Source organism: Protopterus annectens, chromosome 13.part0, assembly GCF_019279795.1.
Source record: "Protopterus annectens isolate FY-2018-M chromosome 13.part0, PAN1.0, whole genome shotgun sequence".
Taxonomy (NCBI): Eukaryota; Metazoa; Chordata; order Ceratodontiformes; family Protopteridae; genus Protopterus; species Protopterus annectens.
Window position 1 is genome coordinate 770,415,588 of NC_056747.1, and position 18,692 is coordinate 770,434,279.

Here is an 18,692-nt window from a genome sequence, read left to right on the forward strand (position 1 = left end):
CTTTTTGTCACCTCAAATGCCGCAGAGAAAGACTGCCACATTAGGGCAGAGCCATCCTGTGTCACCTGTTCCTAAAACTGATTTCAGGGGCAGTTTTTAAGTTCCCTATGTATGGAGGTATTAGTTGAGTAGAGCATTCAGTGACCCCCCCCCCCATTAAATGAAACACGTTCTCAGGAATACTGCTAAAGCAGAGGATCATCTTTCTACTGCTGTCCTCTAAATGAATAATTTTCTCCGTATATTCCAAATGGTTCTCTCATCTTCCAGCTTCTTTTATATATCAGCTGTATTAGTGGTGGTCACAGTAAGTTGATACAAATGAGGAGTTATCGCTTATTCAGTATCCCAGAGCATGTCATCATTGTAAGCAATATGTTCCTGGAGGGCACAGGTCAACCACTGCATCACTTCCATAATTGGGTCAAATTTCTTCTCTGCTGCTTCCATTCCAGTGTTAGGCTGTGTCAGCTTCACAAAGGGTGTTGTGCTCAAGCTAGGTGATCCTTTGTAGGGCAAGTAACGAGGCATTACTGAGAAATGTGATCTCTTCTTATCTCCCTTTGGACATTTGGGAGCTTCAGTCAGAAGTTCAGTGTGATAAAATCACTGTTCAGATTTGATGTAAAGGGAGAATCTATTTTGAACACTAAGTGAACTTAAGCATAGTGGGAGGGCGGAGAGGGAAGGAAAAAAAACAGAACTTGTTTCATTGCTGCCTGACTTGGAAGTCCCTTCCAGTCTTCCTTCCTTGTCCACTGCCTAGCAAAACTGTGAAAACCAGGTGCTGGAAGCATTCATTGTATGAAAGAAATTGATCTCACCACAATAACATGGAATAGTAGAGCTTTTTTTTATGTACTTCCAGTGGATGGGTGAGATTACTGCACCTCCACATGTTATTTATATATACTGGCTCTGAGATTTCTCTGCCTCATCTTTGAGTGAATACTGTGTAGTATGGCATCCTGGTACTTGGTGTATGTTCTCTTTTTTTTCCCTGTTAGAGTCTTCGACTTCCAAGCACAACAGTTATACTGCTGCTACGTTTGATCAAGCTGCACATGTGCTGGTTTTCAGACTTCTTTATACCCAGGAGGCTCCTGTTACATGGTGTGGATGTCGACAAACAACTGTGATAATACACCAGAGCACCTTTTAGAATAGAGGGCACATGAAGGTCACCAGGCAATGTTTGCCAAAGGGGTGATTAACTGAATTATTTTGTGTCACAAGAAGTTATGACAGACCTCTTAAGTTGTGCCCTACAAGCTGGGCACTAGGACAGTTTTGATTTTCCATGCCTTTTTTTGAGAATTTTTTCCCAAGGTGAAATCTGCCAAGTGTGACTCATTCCTCATCTAAATATTCACAATTTTTTTTGGTAATGTCTTGAGAGGCATAACATCGTGAGATTCTCCTTAAGGTGGTCCATTTTTAATTGCATGAACTGTTGTCATTTATGTTCCTTATGCCAGTGTATTTTAAGAGGGTAAAACATTTCCGTATGGTACTAACTGTAATACTGCTACTTTGGCCTGCAGTTCTGGGTGTTAAATACAACTTTTCCTTGTGTTCCTTTTTTTTCTGGCATTTTTATTTTATCTTCTACTTTATGATCATCTTTTAGTTTGCCATTTCTGTAAAATATTTGTGTGAGCATATCCAGAAGGAACTTGAGAAAGATTTAATGATGATGAGTGGAGGCAGCAAGAATGTACAGGCCTGATGCTACCAGCATTAGGTCTGCATGCCACATCCATTGTCCCCAGGCTTCTGATTCTGTCCCTGTGCCTCCCAGAAATGTATTGCCATTCTGTGATGGTCCATTTTTTTCCTGCTGTGAAAGAGCTTTGGCTGACTTTATGGTGTCAGGTGCTTCATTTTGACTTTTGAAGTGTAGTCATTCATTCATGATAAAAGGTTTTGGTAGTTTTGTATTCCATCATATTTGAGATGCCATGATCCCATTTTAGATTCTTTGCTTTTTTTATTTGTATTTTATCTGTTAACCAAATCTCACTAGACATGTAACCCTTTTTCTCCTTTAAGTAAACAGTGTGACCACAAAATACAACTGCAGTGCCAAAATGAAAGCACAAGAGAGAGTACTCAAAACTTTAGCTGCGTCACATCAAATAAGAGTTTCATAAAAACTATGGCAGTTGTAGCAAAAGATTGTCATGCATATGAGACTAAGTTCACAAAACTACAGAAACATGGGGAGAAACTGTTGTCTGAGTTTCCACTGTATGCTACTCACCTTGATTGTGTCTGATTGAACTCGGAGGCTTATGTTCATCATGTTTCACTGTTGCAGTCATTACTCTTGGCTTATCCTGCTGGCAGGCTACCCGCAAGTCGGCCTGAATTCCAAAGTCCTGGTCCAGCGTCGGTTGCTGTCGCTTCTTCCCTGACGTCAGTGCACCAGGGGTATAAAAGATGCAGCCGACGCCATTTTCTTCAGTCTTTCTTGCCGTGCGGTGCCCGAAGCAAAAGCAGTTTGCAAGTGCCGGTCAGCCGACTCCTGAGATTTTCACATCCGAATTTCAGAACCGAAGTCTTCATTAAAGCTAAGTACCCCGTTGGGGAAATTTTTTTCTTGCTCCAGACCGATGTCAGAAAAAGTTAACTGTATTTCTTGTGGGAAGCAAATACCTCATAAGGATTTTAACTCTTACTGTATTCCTTGCCTAGGCCCTGACCACAACGTTGCTAGCTGTCAGTTTTGTGCTAGATTTAACCAACGCACTATTAAGCATCGGTTCGATTTTGCATTTCATTACTTTGGCCGAAGGTTTAATTATATAATGCCGTCGGAACAGCCGACCGGTGTTTACAAAAAACGCAAGGACAAGGAAAAGGATAGGCATCCAAGGTCCAAAACAGACGACGAGGCCTCCGTTAGGCTAGTCGCCGGTTCTCAGTGAGGTGCTTTCGCAGCCCCTGGCGCCCACTACCTCACAGCCACAGGCTGCTTCCGACTCCCACGTGGAGCATACTGGGCCTCTGGATACTCAAGGTATTGGACACTCACAAATCATTCCCTCATTTGGGTCCGGAGCCGCTGAGCAGGCATTGGCTTCTGAGGGTGTCTTCAGACCTACACAGTTATGTTAAACAGTCTTCAGCTTCAAAGACAAAGACTAAAGCAGCTCTAAAGACAAAGAAAAAAGTACAGCATTCACCTACTCAGACTTCCATGCCTAAAAAACAGATTCTTAAAATGGCCGAAGACCCAATTAATTTGATCAGGGGTTCCCATCCCCCTCCTAAGAGGCCTAGGCAAGTGACAGAATATGATTCTTCTGATCAGGTTTCTATTTCCTCTGATTCAGACCCCTTGCTATTCCACCCGTTTTAGACATTGTAGATGTATTTTCAGAGTCCGGCCTGTCCCCTGACTGTCTACCTCCTGCACTTGCTAAGCCTGACAGATACTACAGGGTCCCAGATTCTCATAAATTCTTATATACAAACCTCGCTGCTGACCCAGAAACTATATCTCAGGGTCCCAAAGGGGTCAAAGCTTCCACTGCAAAAAAACTCTGTCCCCTCTGATAGGGATTCTAGGGCACTGGACAGTTGGGGGAAAAAAGTTTACACTTCTGCTACCTTGGCTGTACAGGCTTTAAATTGTCAGTTTCATATGCTTAAATATCAGCAATACTTAATGTCACTGCTTAAACAGAAAATGTTGACAAATTCTGAATGTTCAGAGAACAAGGAAATGTAGGATTTATTGCATGCAACTGAACAAGTGGGAAAGCATACTTTGCAATGTGGTTATGATTCACTGGAGGCCTCTTGCAGGGCCGCTGTTACAGGTTCTGTTATTAGAAGGCATGCTTGGTTAAAAGAACAGAATGTACCTGATCATGTTAAAGCAAAATTATTAGATGCTCCTTTACAACATGATACTGTGGTGCTAAAGCAGAAGAGGTGTTGAAGAAAATGGAGGATAAAGCGAAATCCATGCAGACAGTTAAGGATTTCTTACAGGTATAGCCACCCAGATTTAGCAGGAACTGGCCTTCCAAAACTTGCTCCTTTCCAGTGTCAGACAGGCCACAAAGAGGCAGATACAGACGTCCCAGAGGCAGATCTCAGCCCCAAGGCTCATACAGGCCTAAACAATGGGGTGCTCCTACCTCCAAAAGCGGAGAAGACAAATCACAACCTTACAGGAAATGGTCCTAATGACTTTCCTCTGCCAGATCCAAGCACTTTTCTTTTGGCAGCCCCCTTAGAGGGAAAACTAGTACTTTTTTCACCATATTTGCAAATGATTACCCAAGATAAATGGGTCTTGAACATAGTGTCCCAGGGCTACAAGTTCCATTTTCACACCCTACCAAGGACAAAAGAAATGCCAGACCTGCCACACAATCCATGGGCAGAGGCACAAAAGCAAATTACAGCCATCATGGACATGAGGGCCATTCAACAAGTACCACAAGAGCAGGGGCAAGGATTTTACTCAAGACTTTTCTTGGTGCCCAAAAAGGACAAAACCTGGAGACCAATACTGGACCTGTCTATACTAAACATGTTTCTGGAGGTTCCAAAATTCAAGATGTTGACTCTACAGCAGCTACTGCCCATGCTGGGCAAGAAGGCTTGGCTCGTAACTTTGGACCTAAAAGAGGCATACCTGCATGTCTGCATGTCCCAATCAGACAATCTTGCAGAAGATACCTCAGATTCATAGCTGGCTCAATGCACTACCAATTCTCTGCACTGCCCTTTGGCTTATCTACTGCGCCCAGGGTCGTCACAAAATGCCTGGCACCATTAATTGCGTTTTGCAGACAAAGAGGAATTCAAATATATCCCTACTTGGACGACTGCCTTATTCAAGCAGAGAATAAAGACGTTCTTGTAAAGCATCTGGCATTTGTAAAAAGATTACTAATTTGCCTAGGGTACACAGTAAACGAAAATAAATCAAAACTAGTACCCTCTCAAGAGAGAATATTCCTGGGTGCAAGCTTAAATTCAACTGCCCAGATGGCTTATCTCACGCCAGACAAAGGCAACTGACTTCTTACTTCAAAAAGTTGGCAACAAAGACCCAGTTATCTGCAAGGAAAATCCTGCAGGACTTGGGCTTCATGGCATCCTGCATTCTACTGATTCCATATGCCAGACTGCATATGAGGAAACTACAATGGTATCTAAAAAGTGTTTGGACTCAGCATTGCCACAGCCTGGAGACAGTAATTACCCTTATTCCCTGCCTGCAACAGGAGTTTCGATGGTGGGCACAGGCCTGTCACCACACCAAGGATCTGCCATTCACTTTACCCACAGCCAGACAGACACTGACAACGGATGCATCAGATTATGCCTGGGGGGGGCCCATATGGCAGGAAAATGTCTTCAGGGCACATGGCCTGCAAGCCAGATGCATCTTCATATCAATCAAAAAGAGATGCTAGCTGTTAAAAATGCCCTGACAGCTTTCAAGGATCTACTTCATCCAGGACAACTACTGATAAAGACGGACAATACTACAGTCATGTGGTACATAAACAAGCAGGGAGGCACACATTCCTACCCCCTCTGCAGACTAGCAATGACCTTGTGGGACACAGCATTGACTTACCAAGTTCACCTGCAAGCACAATTCCTGCCAAGAAAAACAAATACTCTGGCAGACGAACTAAGCAGAAACCTCATGGATCCCCACGAGTGGAAACTGGATCCACAAGTCTTCAGAATGATAACAAAGAAATGGGGATGCCCAGACATAGATCTATTTGCCTCCCCTCACAAGTGCCAATTACAGAGATTTTGCACAAGGATTTATCACAAACAAGCATGGAGAGTGGACGCCCTATCCTTCAGCTGGAAAAACCTAACAGTATATGCCTTACCTCCACTGCCTCTCCTTCCCAAGGTACTCCTAAAGATCAGACAAGAGAAACCAAAAATGATACTGATTGCACCAGACTGGCCATGCCAGCACTGTTACCCAATCCTAAAGAGCTCGTCTCAAGGTCCAGCATGGATATTGCCTCAAACTTCCCACTTGCTGACCCAACAAAGCAATCAGATCCTGCACAGTCAACTCAGGACCTTAAATCTGGCAGCATGGCGGATAATGTAGCCATTCAGAACACTCCTCTTTCAAAAGCTGTTATGGATGTTATCTTGGAGGCCCAGTACCAGAAAGTCTTATGCAGAAAAATGGAAGATATTCTGTGCTTGGAACCAGGAACAATTGACACACATGTACCAAATATTCCTCCGATTTTACAATACCTAACTGAGATGCTGGACAAAGGCCTTTCCTTTTCATCAATTAAGATTCATGCCTTGGCCATTTCAGCCCATTACAATACAGAACCACCTATCTATTCTCATCCTTTAATAAGGCAGTACCTCAGAGGGGCCAAAAACATCAGGCCTCCAAGGAGAGCACCAATTCCGGCATGGGAGCTCAATTATGTCTTGGAAAAAACTCACACTGTCTCCCTTTGAGCCAGCCTCAACAGCTGATATAAAATTCTTATCCCGGAAAATAGCTCTGCTCCTAGCAATAACCTCTGTAAGACGAGTCTCGGAGTTACAAGCACTCGTGGCTGTGGAACCTTTTATCATTTTTCATCTGGACAGGGTTTCTCTGAGGACAAACCCAACATTTATGCCTAAGGTGGTGTCCAGTGTGGCCCTCAACCAAACCACTCACTTACCTACCTTTTATCCAAACCCACAGAACAAGGGTGAGAAAATTCTGCATTCTTTGGACATAGGCAGCTACGCTTCTACTTGGACAGAACTAAAGCTTTCAGAAAGACTGAGCAACTTTTAGTGTCATATGCTGCGGGATCACAAGGAAAAGTCATCTCAAAACAGACTATTTCTAAATGGATAGATCATTGCATCCGTTTCTGCTATTCTCAGCATGGCAAATCAGTGCCTAAGGGCATTAGCCCGCATTCTACCAGAGCAGCAGTCACGTCAGCAGCCTTCCTCAGAGGAGTACAAACCAAAGACATCTTAGAGGCTGCAACTTGGAGTTCAGTGCACACTTTTACAAAGCACTACCACTTACCTCTTTACTCTAAATCCAGAGCAGGCTTTGCCACTGCAGTGCTGCAGGGCCTCATAGCCTCTCCTAATCCTATTTAGCTCAGCCACCCATCCTCAGCTTTGGGATTCAACCCAAGAGTAATGACTGCAGCAGTGAAACACGATGAACATAGTACAGTTGTGTACCTACCATAAATGTAGATGTGTATTCACTGTTGCAGTCCAGGTTACCCTCCCTCCGTCCCCCTTTCTTTTGCTGGGGTTTATTTGTACTTCTCTATTCTATACAACCTGTGTGGTGGTGTTTGCTTGTAGATGAAGGAAATGTTTCTTTACTGCATGTATGTTTATTTGCATAATATATTTAGCCTACCCTTTTGGGGGCACCTGACATCTGGGGCAAGAAAAACTGAAGAAAATGGCGTCTGCTGCATCTTTTATACCCCTGGCGCACTGACGTCAGGGAAGAGGCAACAGCAGCTGATGCCGGACCAGGACTTTGGAATTCAGGCCGACTGCGGGTAGCCTGCCAGCAGGATAACCCAAGAGTAATGACTGCAACAGTGAATACACTCGAACATCTACATTTATGGTAGCTACACAACTGTACTTTCCTTCTCATGTGCCAGAATTTGTTATTTCTTCCCACTCCTTCCGTTTCTCCTTCAGGCACACCATTGTTGTCTGCTTTCTAACTTATCTTTACTACCAGTCAGATATGACTTTAAAAGGACGACTGCTGCAGTGCCTGGTAATTGCAGCCTTACAAGGGTGCCAGACACCAGTTATGTAGATGCTAGAGGCAGTAGTGCGTGATGCTGCTTTTCTTGTATTAGTGCCAAGACAACTGTTCCCCAATGCTGGTGAAAATTGTAATGTTTCATATTTAAAAAAAAATATGTAATAAGCGGAGTGATGTGAAGTGTATTGTAGTGTCAGCGGCATCAGATTTCAGATTGTGCAGTAGTGCACAGGAAAGCAAACCACATGACACACACCCATGGGACATGGAGTAAAGCTGAAAGTGCAGTTTATTAAGACATATTCACATGCTGTACTCCTTTTTTCCAGAAGTAAAATAATGTGCCCTCATTTTAAACTGGATTATTTTGTTATGTATAGAGTTCATATCGGACATCACTGCATTTTTATGAACCATTCTTATACTGATCTTTCAGCAGCAGCATTTAGATGTTTGCATTTATTACCATTTTTATTAAACATTATTACCTGCTTTATTAACTGCATGAATTACTGCATGTGTTTGTGAACTGTCAGAGTATCTAGCTAGCTTTAAGTAGTATTTCAAATCAATGATATACCCAGGTGTCCTCTTTAGTTTACTTTTTAAACAATTCCTGTGATTTTGGTCTCTCAAACACCTCAGCAAATGTCTTTTTGGATACCTCTTTGGTTGTTTCTCTAGACATTTTTTGGAAGCATTTTGGACCATGCGTGTGTCTTTGTCCTGTAGAGTGACTCTGAGACACCTATATCTTGAACAGAAAATTTCATGTCTCTTCAGACTTTTTTCCACCCGTATTTTGAATAATAAACTGCTTTTACTGCTCACATTTCTTCAGAATAGTTGCTTTTAGTCATTTCTTGTTGGAACTCTGAATTTTCTGTCTCTCCCCTTTCTTTAGATCATTTTCTTTCTCTTGGTTTATCAGTTGATTCTGTTTTGGTTTCTTTTAAACCTGCTTAAGAGTTTCAGGGGGCAACAAAGAAATGGCTGAATGAATCCTTCCTTGTAAATCTTTGAACCATAAACAGTCACTTGGGTAGTAGACTAACATTTTGCTATTTTTGAGAACTAATTACCCTGCAATGTGTTGGATTTTCATTATTTTTTTTATGTATTTTAGAGTCATCCATGATTTGTTTCTTCTTGGATATTATGTTGTGCAGAGATCGCATTAAGAGAAAGTTTGTCTAAAATTTCTTGCAAGCCTGCTTTGTACAGCTCGTATGTGCATGTCACAATATGTCACCCTGGATGGGTAAACCAAATGATGTTCATCGTGCATACAACTGCAGTAATCACAGATGGGTTCTCTGCCGTCAGGCGGGTCCTCGGTCGGCCGAATTCAAAAGTCTAGGTCCGGCGTCGGTTGTTGTCGCTTTCTCTCCTGACGTCAGCGAGGCCAGAGTATATAAACTGTACCAACAGTGTATAGGATATTTTTTTTTTAAATTCAGCCATTTTTAAAAGGTCACAGTGATTTATCTTTGATCTTGGGGGATCTTCCTTTGTCAGTAGAAGGTCTCAAGTTTTGAAGGACTTGTTTGAACACACCATGAACATGTTTACTTGAGGGTTCTGTCACTATTGCAGATACATTAGCATAGGATGATATTTGACAGTTGAAGGTTATGAGAAGTCCATTAGTTGTGATCATTACAATTGCCTATCAATTGGGTTTTTTTGCTTTGCTCGATGTGGTATATGCCCAGGGTTTTACATCTGAAATGCTGAGAGAAAACTGAACAGGATAATTTATGCACATGTATTTGCAAGTGGAAACAGACATAAGTGCTCTTCATAAACACAGTATGGGCTGTAATGGTTTTAAGAAGCTTGTGTTTATATTGGCACAACTAATATTAGCAGGGCTTTTACATTTCTTTCAGAAAAAAGGTAAATTAATTTGGCAGTTGCGTCTTAATGCTGCTGTTCCTGGTTTGAGTGGTATTCCCATCTGGAGTATTTTGCATCTGGGTGGACATAAAAGGAAATATCAATATTGAATGTATGGCTTGATTACTTAGAAATTATATAATTGTTTTGTAAATGGGTTTGAATGGTCTTGGACAGTGTTCTGATGCGGTCTGTTATTTAGATGAAAGAGCTTAACATGCTCAGTAAACAAGTGTATTTTTCAAGTTTAGCAGTCAGTACAGTGTACAACTGTTTTTATTTTGTTTGATCAGTTTGTCAAGTTTCTGGCTGGTTTTATTGTTTTTGCTTGGGAATTGATCTGTTGCCATTAACTTTCTTGGGTTGGCGTAAGCCAGGGAACTTTGTTGGCTAGGCTTACTTAGGCCCTTGGGCCGATAGCCTAGGTACCTACCTATGAACCATGCCGATCTCCGGTCATTCCCCTTATTAACATCAGGTGATCTTTTACCATGCCGCTTTGTGGCCACACTGCTTACTGATGATATATTCTCCAGTAATATTGGCGTCTTCCAACTTCTCATTCATCATTTCAACAGCAGATCTTTCAAACACGCAAGGCATTGTCAAAATGCCAAAAGGAACAGCTTTTATCCAAGTTTAGAGGAATAGTAATGCTATTTTCCTAGCTAGTAGACTTGATTTGTTAATTAAATCACATTTTCATCATTCGTCTGAGCTCCCTTTCAGTTCTACCTCTTAGGACTACTAAACTTTTTCCTTGAGCATACAGCACTGGCAAAATGGCAGCATTTTTCTGAATATGGTGGACCCTGGCAAACCGCCTAGAAGCAGATTATCATTTACACGCACATGACTATCAAACTGCTGACAAATCCAGTGACCCATTATAGCTAGACTTTCTTTTCTAGTTGTCTGCATTCGCTCAACACCACCATTAATCCTCTCTTATGCCCTGAAACTCTTCTTGCCTCATAGTGCACCACACTCTCTTTTTTTTTCATATTTTATTGGTGCTTTTACATGAAGCAATGTGTGGCACTCCTGTGTTCTTTTTTTCATTTTTGGTGCCTTTTTAATCAGGAAAGCTTATTTTCCCAGTGGAATGTTTTGCTTTAAGTTAGATTTTTTGCTAATTTTTATATATTCATTAGCAATCGGTGATGGTGTTTCTTCTTAGCCAATAGTTAAACTAGTCCTCCCCAACCAGTTGCCATTTTCTGTAATATAGTGAGTTACTATAGACAAGGCTAGTTTAGTGGATTTTAGTGGTTAAAGATGATTGTCTTTTGTTGCTGTTTCACTTCAGCAGGCTCCTTGATTTCAGTAGGAACATGGATAAGGCATCGGGCATTACAAATGGTCATATGTGTAGGCACAAAATTACCTTGTCGGGGCATTAATGCACTTTGCATGTGGACCACTTAAAGGCTAAATGGAACATTTGAAAAGTTTAGGTTCCATATATTGTGAGAGAGAAAAAAGCTGATTCAGAAAGGTCTTTTCCTGTTCAGAGGCTGCAGAGAATGGTCCAAGAATAGAAAAGACATAATGAGGAAAAAGCACGAAGAGGAAAAATGTAAGAAACTGGGTAAGGCCTCAACCTTATTGCCAAAGTTCCCAAAGCTGAGGTGCCTTCTCCCCAGGATACCCCCCCCCCTCCGTTCCACCACCCAAGATCGGGCAGGGACCAGAGAGGTATCCCAGCTTAAGGTTTATACTGTTCCTATCCCTTCTCTTAAGAGTTGGGTCTGAAGTTTTTCCACTGGAATAGGAATAGCACACTACACTGAATTGAAATCTTCTTTTTTTGTTGAGCTAATTATCTAGATCTCTTTGCAGTGTCTGTTTTCACTTGACTAAAGAAAATATCAAGGCAGTGAAAAAAGCACAAATTAAGGTGGATGTCCTGTTTCCACCTCTGATGCTAGTGTGCCAAAACAGAGTCTTCTGATAGATAGCACTGCTCCTTTGGCCAGTTGTGCCAAAAATATTGAGAGAGAAAAGTTGTTGAGCTTTTCCAGGGGCTATTACCCTGTTTTTTTTTCTGTAACCAGTTCTATGTCTAAATGCTCCATTTATTTATTTTGTAATCATAGATGATGGTGCATATAAAACAGCAGATTCCAAACAGCTTATATGGTATAAAAGTAATAAATTTAATGATTAAAAGAATAGTTAAAAGTAATTACTAAATGTAAAATAGGAGCTTCTGTGCAGGTTTGTGTACTCTCTTACAAAGGTAGTGCTGGAGGACCTCGTAGTTGTGATATGAGAAACCTGTTTCATTTAGGGAAAGATGGCTTTTTCTTGGGGAGTGTAGCCAGATAAGAAAACAAAGATCTGTCTGATGTCGTGGCAAGCCCTTTGAGACCATCACCTTAGCAACTTGTAGGCCTTACTGGAGAACCGTGTAGATATTGCAGGTTCCACAGAGTAAACCATATAGACAGCATGTGGTAAGTGGATGATACTCTTACCAGAATCTTAGCTGCAGAGTTCTGCACCTCATTAAGTTGTGACTGGTCCCAACCCAGGAGACACAGGTTGGGTTGTTGCTGTAGTTCAGGAAAGATGACAGTAGTGCATGGATCACCAACACAAAACCTGATGATGGAGTCGTATCTCAGACTTGGGCAATATATTATTTATAGGTAAAAGTATAGGCTGTGACACCTAGTTCTCAGGAGTCAACCTGTTGTTGAGACCCGTCTGTAGTTGCAGACAGACATAACAAATTTCAAACATCTTTCTTGTATGTTATAAGAGGAAAAGGAGATGATGATGGTAAATACAAGACAGATGGTGGCATGTAATATCTCATCAGTCTTGCATGCATTTTAAATGCTTTGATCTGTCCATTAAAGTATGGGCTCCAAATAGTCTTCAGGTGTGGTCGATGTCTGGTATAAATTTCTAAATTAACAAAAGTAGATGAATATCATAAGTATAAGCTTGGTAATCAATACCTCTGTCTTGCAGCCAGTGGTGGCTTGTACACAGTGAACAAGAAACGGAAGAGGAGTCGCTGTCATCCCTAAGACAACCTGCACTCCTACATGACTGCCAGAAAAATTTAACTACAGAAATCACACACTGACTGATCTGAGTGATAAAAAGGTCACCAGTGAGCAGTACCAGAATCCATGCTACTTTCTCAAAAGATCTGAATTTGGAATACTTCAGCCAGTTCCATGGCACAGAGTGCTAAGATCCTTACAATGGCCCCCACTAACTTTGGTTCGATTAGTGTCCCAAGCACTGGAGGAGTTGGCTGGAGGAGGGAGAGGGAGAGAGAGAGAGACAAAGTAATGATGAGTCAATGCCTTCTCACCTTTATAGAGTAGAGGTTGAGGGCCACATGCCCTGGATGTAGACTGCGTGGAAACCCTGGGAGAGACAGGATCACCTTTTTCTTTAGATGCACAGAGCTGTTGATGAGACATCTCTTGCAGAATCAGGAAGCACCATCATGAATATCCCTGTTTAGGATTTTGTGGGCATGTGCTGGGGAACTGGTAGAACTGGAAGTAAAACCTCACGTTTCTCCAAGAAAAGGTGGCTGTATGTGATCTTCCGCTCGGCCCTCATCTCTAGAAGGAAGAAATGGGCAGTTAGAGTCCCTCAAGGCTCATTACACTTCTCGGGGGAAATGCATTTTCTGGTTTAGTACCATAATGCACACCTTTTTCTTGGTCTGATGTCTGCTGTGATTAAGACTAATAATCATGAAATAGAGGAAGACCACCATAAAAGTCTGGCCCAACATCTGGGCTTGATTGTAGTCTTTCTAACCTTGAGGGAGTATATTTAGTTATATCATTGTCTGTGAGCATGTGGTGAGTGCATCATATGTAGCTTTGATGGTGTTTTTCTAGAGATAATTGTTAATTCCTCCGCTTCAGAAGTGAATATTCAGTAATGCCTATGTGAGTGTTCATAGAAGTTTGTTCAGTTTCAGTAATGCTGTCTTAATTTCTATATCCTGCTGTGTGAGTTTAGCTGAGTTTGTTTTTGAATCAAGTATCCGTAAAGTTTGCTTTTATTATGTGTTGTTCCTGTTGTATGAATATTTAAATTGTACAGATTGGCATGTGTGTTTAGTAGTAAAGGACAGAAAGCTAACTAGCCTCTGTTTTGTTGTCAGGTTTGTTCTGTCTGGAAATCTACATGGCGGCACAGTAGTGGCAAGCTACCCATTTGATGACACCCCTTCTCATCAAACAACAGGAGCATACAGCAGGTCCTCCGATGATGCTGTGTTTCAGTACCTTGCAAAGAGTTATGCTGCTGTACATCCAATAATGAAAACTGGCAACCCTAAGTGCCCTGGTGATGTAGGAGAGACATTTAAAGATGGTATCACTAATGGAGCAGAATGGTATGATGTTCCAGGTGAGTTTTTAGCTTAGGTTGGTGACCAACACAGCGTGAACTACAGTTTACTGAACAAAATAGTAAGATTAGTCCAGAGCCTTGAACCAATCTGCTGCAGCTTGTTAGGAATTTTTGTTTTCTGTCTGCTTTTCTTTTTGCTCTTTTTGATTATTTCACCTGCTAAGGACTTTGTTTAGGTCCGCGTCTTGCATTTACCATCTGAAAATAAGACTTGTTGCAGGCTCCCTTTTTTTAATGCATTTTTGTATTCCTAGCTGCACTTGAGATCTCTCAGCATTACCACTGTCACCTAATATGGAACAGTGTGGACCAGCCTACATCTAGCTTCTAGTTTGCCTTGAAAATGGAGCATAGGTCATTATATATAGATATAGATATAAGATATATATATATATATATATATATATATATATATATATATATATATAGATATATATATATAGATATATATAGATATAAGATGTATATATATATATATATATAGATATATAATATATATATATATATATAGATATATAGATATAAGATATATATATATATATATATATATAGATATATAATATATATATATATATATATATATATATAGATAGATATATATATATATTTTTATTTTTTTTCTGGTACCATTCGTCACATTGCAGCCCTGCCTTGTTGAGGTAGTGTGGTACAGTCTCATCAAGGGAATTAATATATTTGGTAAATGATCCTCATTTTTCTGTCTGAGCAATATTTCTTGAGATCCTGTCTGCATCAGTTAAGCATTCAATGGTCAAGCTTGCTACTGAATCCTGTGTCAGACTGCATAACCAATACTGCTTGCCAATAGATGTGTTTTCTGGCTTTTTTACTGTATTGTATTCCTGCTTTGAGGGGGTTATTGAGATGAACCAAGCTTTTTTTTTTTTTTTTTTTTTTTTTTCCGCTGATGAGATGCCAGTTGGCAATACGTAGACTGTCTTGCTTCAGTAACCAAAGGTTGAGTTTGTGGAGATTTGTCCTTAGAAAAAGTAGGACTGATGCCAAAATATGTTGGGACAGCACATAAAATGTTCTCTGATTTTAATAGGCATCCCCCTTATTCTACAATGCACTGTGATTACCTTCCTGTCCAGATCTGTTTTCACACGAAGAAGCGATCAACAGTCAAAAATGGCCACAGACTACTTTTTGTTAATTTGACACCCATTTTTGCTAAACTGTACGTATTGTTTCCATCCATATAACTGTTTTTTCTTCATTCTGTTTGTAGTGTTCACCCGTTAGATTCTGTTTTAGGTTATGTTTTTTGGAGTTTCCCCCTGCAGTTTCAGTCCCTGCCCTGTGGCCTTATTTGGCATTTTTTGACTTGTTGTGTCTTTAACTTTGAGCTTTTTATTTCATACTTTTAATGAATTACTATTTCGGTTTCCATTAGTTAAAAAAAAAAAAAAAAATCTTTCCTTCATTGTTTCTTTTAAGACGGTCTTTACTTTGTCGGCTGCGGACCATGGGTTTAAAAAATGTGAGTGCAGCAGTAAATTCCTGTCACAAGACCAGCATCAGTGTTTATTTTTGCTTGTTTGGAAGAAGAATGCATTTAGCATTCTGACTGCCAGTCCTTCAACCATATATGCTTCAGGATGTAAAAAAAAACAAAAAAAAAACATTTAAGTTTATATCTGTCTGTTTCTTTTCTTTGCTCAATCTAGTGATCTCATTTGGAGACATGCTCCCTGCATGTAACAAACCTGTATCTTCTGCCTTTTGTGCAGGGTACAGTAAGACTTGTAAGCCTGACAAGACCAGGCCTTTCTCTTCAGAGCCAAAAGAAAAATGATTGATATAATGCTTAAAGTAATTTTGTAGACAGCAGAAAACAAATCTCTTCAGAGATTTTTTTTTCCTAAAATTCAGAGTTTGACCTTATTGTCAGATAAGGTTAGTCAGTATCATTAGCAACACCAGCCCGTAAAAGGCTCTTAATTCCCCAGAGCCTAGCAGTTCATACTCATGGGTAAGGAGTCTAGGATTGTAGACGTCCTTGGAAAGTTTGCCTATGCATTTACATTTTATGTCAAGACTCTAAATGATTTATTCCACAAAACTGATTTCCAGTGAGACATGATCAGTAAAATGTGCCAGTCACTGAACAGTTGATTGACAGATCCCTCAAGCAAATGTTATTCCATTTGGCAGCTGTTATGTTGATGTAGAACCTTATGATGTGGGTGGTCTGTCCTGCTGGATCTTTGTGCACTAGCATACCCTGATTCAGGTTGACTTATTTCACTGAGAACATGAAGATGATCTTTGAGCTGGCCGTTTCAGAGCCTCTGCCTGTTTGATGCTGAAGTAAAAGCACACCTGACAGATGTGTACATTTTACACCCTGCTGGTGGTTTAAAATTTCACCTTCCACAGTGTCTTTAAGGAAGCAGAGAATTGTGGGTCAAATGCAGTGTCAGCACAGCGGGGAAGAAATGCAGTGTAGAAGAAAATGAGCAGTCTTCCCTTTCCCCTAAAAAAGAGGCCTCTAATACCAACTAGGTGGATGTGGTCCATGTTCACCACACATTTGAGACCTTGCCCATTTTGAAGAAATTGGGGGGGGGGGCATCTGTATTATAGGTTCATAGGTTCATACTAGGCTATCTGCCCTAGGGCATTTATAAGCCTATCCAGAGTATCTTTGGCTTTCGCCACCCATTTTAAATTAATTTTGCTATGCCCTTTTTCGAGGTTAGTATACTGTGCCTCTGTCTAACAGTGACACAGAAGTGATACCCGGGGTAAACCTACGATCTCCCATCCACTCATCAAGATTCCTCTTGAAGAGAGAGTCAATGAGGGACTTTGCCTAACCTGGACTGGGATTTTATTCCAGAGTGAAGGAGCCTCTGGGTTATGAATCTGCCCCTCCAGCATGTCCTATTTATTTCAGTGCTGAGGTTCAACTCTCTCGAGCGTGTAGCTCTGTGGGATTTGAATTTTTTGAGGTGCAGCATGTCTCTTAATTCCGGGTTGGACATGGCTTTATACGTGAGGCACAGGTCGCCTCTGAGCAGGCGGTATGCCACTGAGTAGAGCTGGAGTTTCTTTAACCGGGCAGCATATGGCATCTGTTTGAGCCCTTTGATCCTCTTGGTGAGGTACTTTTGGGGTCTTTCCAGTTGCTGCAGGTGTTTGGTAAGGTACATCCCAAAAGGGGCATTGTACTTGATTATGGGCCTGATGAGGGATGAGTAAAGAGGCACGATGACCTCCCCTAATCTTGATGTGAATCCCTTCATGATTAGGTGGGCTATATAAAATGTTTTTCTAACCACTTTGGCCACGTGGTTGTCAAATGAGAGACTGCTATCAACTTGGGTCCCCAGGTCCCTAATTACTTCTTCTGTACTTAATGGATTACCACCTATGTGGTAATTTGTGGGCACTTTGTTTTTGCCAAAGGGGATGACTATACACTTTTTGGCGTTTAGCTTGAGGCCATGGCTCTGGCACCAGTTGTCTGTTTCTTTGAGGCCCTTTTGGAGGATGCTTGTGTCGGCTGAAGAGTCGATTATGGTGCCCAGTTTGCAGTCATCTGCGAACTTGGTCAGCTACAGTCCTTCCGTGTTGGCCTGTACCTCCGAGAAATATATACCGAACAAGAGAGGTCCCAGGACTGAGCCTTGTGGGACGCCACTTGTAACTGGTTTGGAGTCTGACATGGCTCCAGCAATTCTAACCATGTGGGTTCTGTCCTTGAGCCAGTTTGCAACCAATCTAGTGACATAGGGGTTTATATTTAAGCTGGTGAGCTTATCTATAATGCCCGAGTGGGATATTGTATCGAAGGTTTTTGCGAGGTCCAGGTAGGCTGTGTGGACCACCTTCCCTTCGTCAATGGCCTTGGTGACTGTTTCAAAGAAGTCGACCAGGTTTAAGAGGCAGGATCTGCCCTTAACAAAGCCAAACTGGGTAGGATCCAGTGTTTGTAGGTCCCCAATATCTTTATTTATGAGGTCCATGATGATCCTTTCCATAGCTTTGCATACCAAGCTAGTCAGGCTTATGGGGCGATAGTTTCCAGGGTCCGTTGAGGCACCACCTTTGTGGAGAGGGACCACTGTGGCTGTACGCCACTCTTTGGGTACATATCCTGTAGTAAGGCTGAGATTGAACAGTAGTTTTATGTTTGGGTTTAGCTCTTCTTGGAGTTCATGTAGGACGCAGCCCGGGACACCCTTCTGGTCCCATTGATGCTGTGTTTTTTGCTTTGGAGAGGGCGGCTGTTACCTGAGCATCTGAGATGTCAGGGGGGCAGCACTCTGCTGGGATAGATATTTGCCCTTTTGGTGGGGAGGGGGGGGGAGAAGTTTGCGCTGAACCTGTCAGCTAGGATGTTGCCAATGTCTGTGGGTTCAGTGTATTTTTTGTCATTTTGGACTAATTCTGAGCATATCTGGGAATTCTCACCCAGGTTCCTAACATAACTAAAGAAAGCCTTGTGATTATCCTTAGTGTCCTGTGCAATATTTCTCTCGAAGCTGGCCTTAGACGATTTTATGAGTGCCCTTAGTTTTTTGCTATTACTGATCAGAGATGCCTTCCCTTTTTGGGATTTTGCTCTATCATGTAGTAGCTTCCT

At 41.4% G+C, this 18,692-nt stretch overlaps 1 protein-coding gene across 1 annotated transcript in view; it reads left to right on the plus strand.

Moving 5' to 3' along the window:
- The window catches only part of CPD (carboxypeptidase D), a gene marked incomplete in the record, with an annotated part of 1,229,184 nt that overhangs the window by 115,393 nt on the left and 1,095,099 nt on the right, over positions 1-18,692 (plus strand). The window contains 1 exon segment of the mRNA XM_044054477.1: positions 13,827-14,074. Coding sequence (XP_043910412.1) covers positions 13,827-14,074 — 248 coding nt within the window.